The sequence below is a fragment of the Temnothorax curvispinosus genome, unplaced genomic scaffold (assembly GCF_003070985.1).
Source record: "Temnothorax curvispinosus isolate PA1 unplaced genomic scaffold, ASM307098v1 QBEX01015212.1, whole genome shotgun sequence".
NCBI lineage: Eukaryota > Metazoa > Arthropoda > Insecta > Hymenoptera > Formicidae > Temnothorax > Temnothorax curvispinosus.
In genome coordinates, this window is record NW_020224992.1 from 1 (window position 1) to 3,234 (window position 3,234).

The 3,234-nt window shown below is 27.4% G+C and overlaps 1 protein-coding gene across 1 annotated transcript; it reads right to left on the reverse strand.

The window, feature by feature from the left end:
- Positions 1–116: 116 nt before the first annotated feature.
- Positions 117–3,006, reverse strand: LOC112465468 (fatty acid synthase-like; the record flags this gene model as incomplete). Its single annotated transcript, XM_025033030.1, has 2 exons — positions 117–535; positions 2,775–3,006. Coding segments are annotated over 2 exons (651 nt in total), but the record flags the coding sequence as incomplete, so codon positions are not given.
- Between the last annotated feature and the right edge of the window lie 228 nt (positions 3,007–3,234).

Sequence of the window (3,234 nt, forward strand, 5' to 3'; positions counted from 1 at the left end):
TAATTATATTAATAATTTTATGAATGTATTATACACATACATATATGTATTATAATTATAACAATATAAGAAAATATAAATTGCTATAATCACACTTTAAGCAAAGTCATTGGTACCTTTGCGATTTGACAAAGGCCACTGGCAGGTTCGGAATGTCCAATATTCGATTTTGCCGAGCCCACTAATAAAGGAGTGCTTCTTTTAGCGCATAAAATCTGGTCAATAGACATAACTTCAACAGGATCACCGGCAACAGTACCAGTTGCATGAGCCTCCATGTAAGATAACTCATTGGGTGAGATCTCACATTCCTTATAAAATTCATTTAATAACATTTTTTGTTTTTCGACCGATGGAAAGGTAACACCTTCTTCTTTAAAACCATCGCAATTTATTTTACCGTGTACGAGGGTCGCATATATTCTTCTTGCATTTTTTGCCTTTTGCAGATATACTACCGCGGCCGTATCGCTACGCATATATCCGGTGCCTTCCTCGTCAAAAGGTTTACAGTAACCATGAGAAGATAAAACCCCTAAAAGAAATCGATTCTAATAAACAAAATTTTTTGAGTTTTGCACTACTAAATGCGGAAATAGAAGAGAGTGGGACAATTGCGAACACGAGGTAAATGCGAACGATTACTATCGTAGTATATTAGAGTAGTGCACGGAAAGAACGATTTTGCTGAAATATCTAAAAATTTAACTAGATTTTAGATCTGAAAATAATTTCGTTGGACCATCAAAATAGTTATGTAGAGCACTCAAACAGATTGCTAAAATGTCAAAATTTTTTATAGCATTATTATCATACTTCAGCGACCTACTATAATTATTTTGATGATGCAATAAAATTAGCTGTTAGATACTTTAGCAAAACCGTTCTTTCCGTGTATGAAAATATTTTTTGACTCAACATACAATATACAATATACACACAATATAAGAAATTATAATATAATAAGTTACAATAAATATAATATAATATAATAAGTTATAATAAATACATGTTAACCACGTTTAACTGCAATAATTAAATTATTTATATTAAACCAATTAATAGTTTTTAAAGTAAATAATTCACGTGAGACTAATTATTCATTATTTAAAAAATTAATAATTATTTTTTACTAATTATTTATTTTTAAATTAGTCATATATATATTTTTGACAAGCTATTAATTATTTTAATAATAATGAATTTATTTCTACTAATTACCAATTTGCAACAAAAAATTATTTTGTTTTTATCTAAATACTAATTTTTACGTAATTATAAAAATTTTTCTCTGACGAATTACCAATCTTTTAAGTAATGGGTAATTCACTTTTGTCTAATATTAATTTTTATATAATTTTTGTGATTAATTACTAATTTGCTAATTTAATAAAAATTTAATTTGTTGTTATTGCTAATCGGTCGAGCGGTTATTGAGATCTCAAAATCTCGGGTACTCGCAACTCATGCGTACGCGTAAAAGAGTCACGGTGCGGTCTTGCTTCGTACGCGTGTACTTGGCGTGAGACACTACCAAGTCTCTTTATTTGTGAATAATTAACAAATAAGAAATGGAAATTTTTTGCCGATCTCTGCTTATCACTACAAAATGTATGATATCAGTACAAAATTACCTTTTTCAAAAAGGTAAAAAAAAGGCGCCAAGTACATGCGCAATGTTTGTGGTAAATCCAAAAATCCTAAGTAGTAGTAGCTTTTATTTCTCCTTAACATAATAATTCACAAAATTGCGTTACTTAACTCAACCCAAGTGATATACAGATATATGTATTTAAAAAAAAATGTAAAATTTTTAAATTGCGTCAATTGCAAAAAGAGTATATATATACATTGCTTTGAAAAATAATTGTTGCGCAACTACTTTTAAAAAATAAAACTCAAGTGGTACGTATCTTTGTATTCCCATTCAAGGGTCTTCTCATTCCAACTCAAGCTTTAATTCTTTTTAACAAAATTATAATATTACAAAGAATCATTTTAATCAAAGAATTAAAGAGATAACAGTAAAAAATAAAAAAATTTAATTAAAATAAAATAAATAAATTTTTCTTGTAAAAAAACTTGCCGCTGCTTTTTTTACTCCCGCTACATACTTCCCTAAATTATATGTTATTGCTTTTTTATTCAATTAAAAATTTTGTGCTTTATTAAATTCAATCAAAATTATAGTACTTTATTAAATTTTAAGGTCTAGCGGCGCCAAGTTTTTTTTTCAAGAAAATTTATTTATTTTATTTTAATTAAATATTTTTATTTTGTACTGTTATTGCTTCCTCATAGAAAAAGCTTTGTTTTCGTAAAAAAAATTTTTTTTTGTTTTTCTGAACGTGTTCAGAATGTTCTAAAACGTCGAAAAATTGTAATTTAAAAAAATGTCTGTATCTCTTTAATTTTTTGTGATTAAAATGATTTTTTGTAATATTATAATTTTGTTAAAAAGAATTAAAGCTTGGGTTGGAATGAGAAGACCCTTGAATGGAATACAAAGATACGTATCACTTGAGTTTTATTTTTTAAAAGTAGTTGCGCAACAATTATTATTTAAAGCAATATATATATATATATATTCTTTTTGCAATTGGCGCAATTTAAAGATTTCATATCTTTTTTTGAAATACATATCACTTGGGTTGAGTTAGGTAACGCAATTTTGTGAATTATTTTGTTAGAAAGAAATAAAGCTACTACCATTTAGAACTTTTGGATTTACATACAATATACACAATATAATAATTTATATAATAAATACATACCTAGATGGTAAAATTGAAATTGTACATGAGGATGGAGGCATAGATTGGCGGAAGCGATAATGGCCGCGTCGCACTCTCCGGACCGAATGAGCTCGTAAGCTTTCACTATAGCAACGTTACTTGAACTACATGCAGTATCAATGTTATGCGATTGTCCAGTAACGCCGAGCCAGTAAGAAATTCTATTTGCCATGAGAGAAACGTTGCATCCAATCATGGATAATCCAGCAAACTAATCATAATACATGTCTCTAAATATATTTGAAGTATTAAAATGTATAATATATAAATAATGTATATATATATATATATATACATTACTATATATATATATATATATAAATAATGTATATATATAAATAATAAGTTAAATGTATATTTTTTTAAAACTGTTAAAACTATTGTACACACACACACACACACACACACACACACACACACACACACACACACACACACA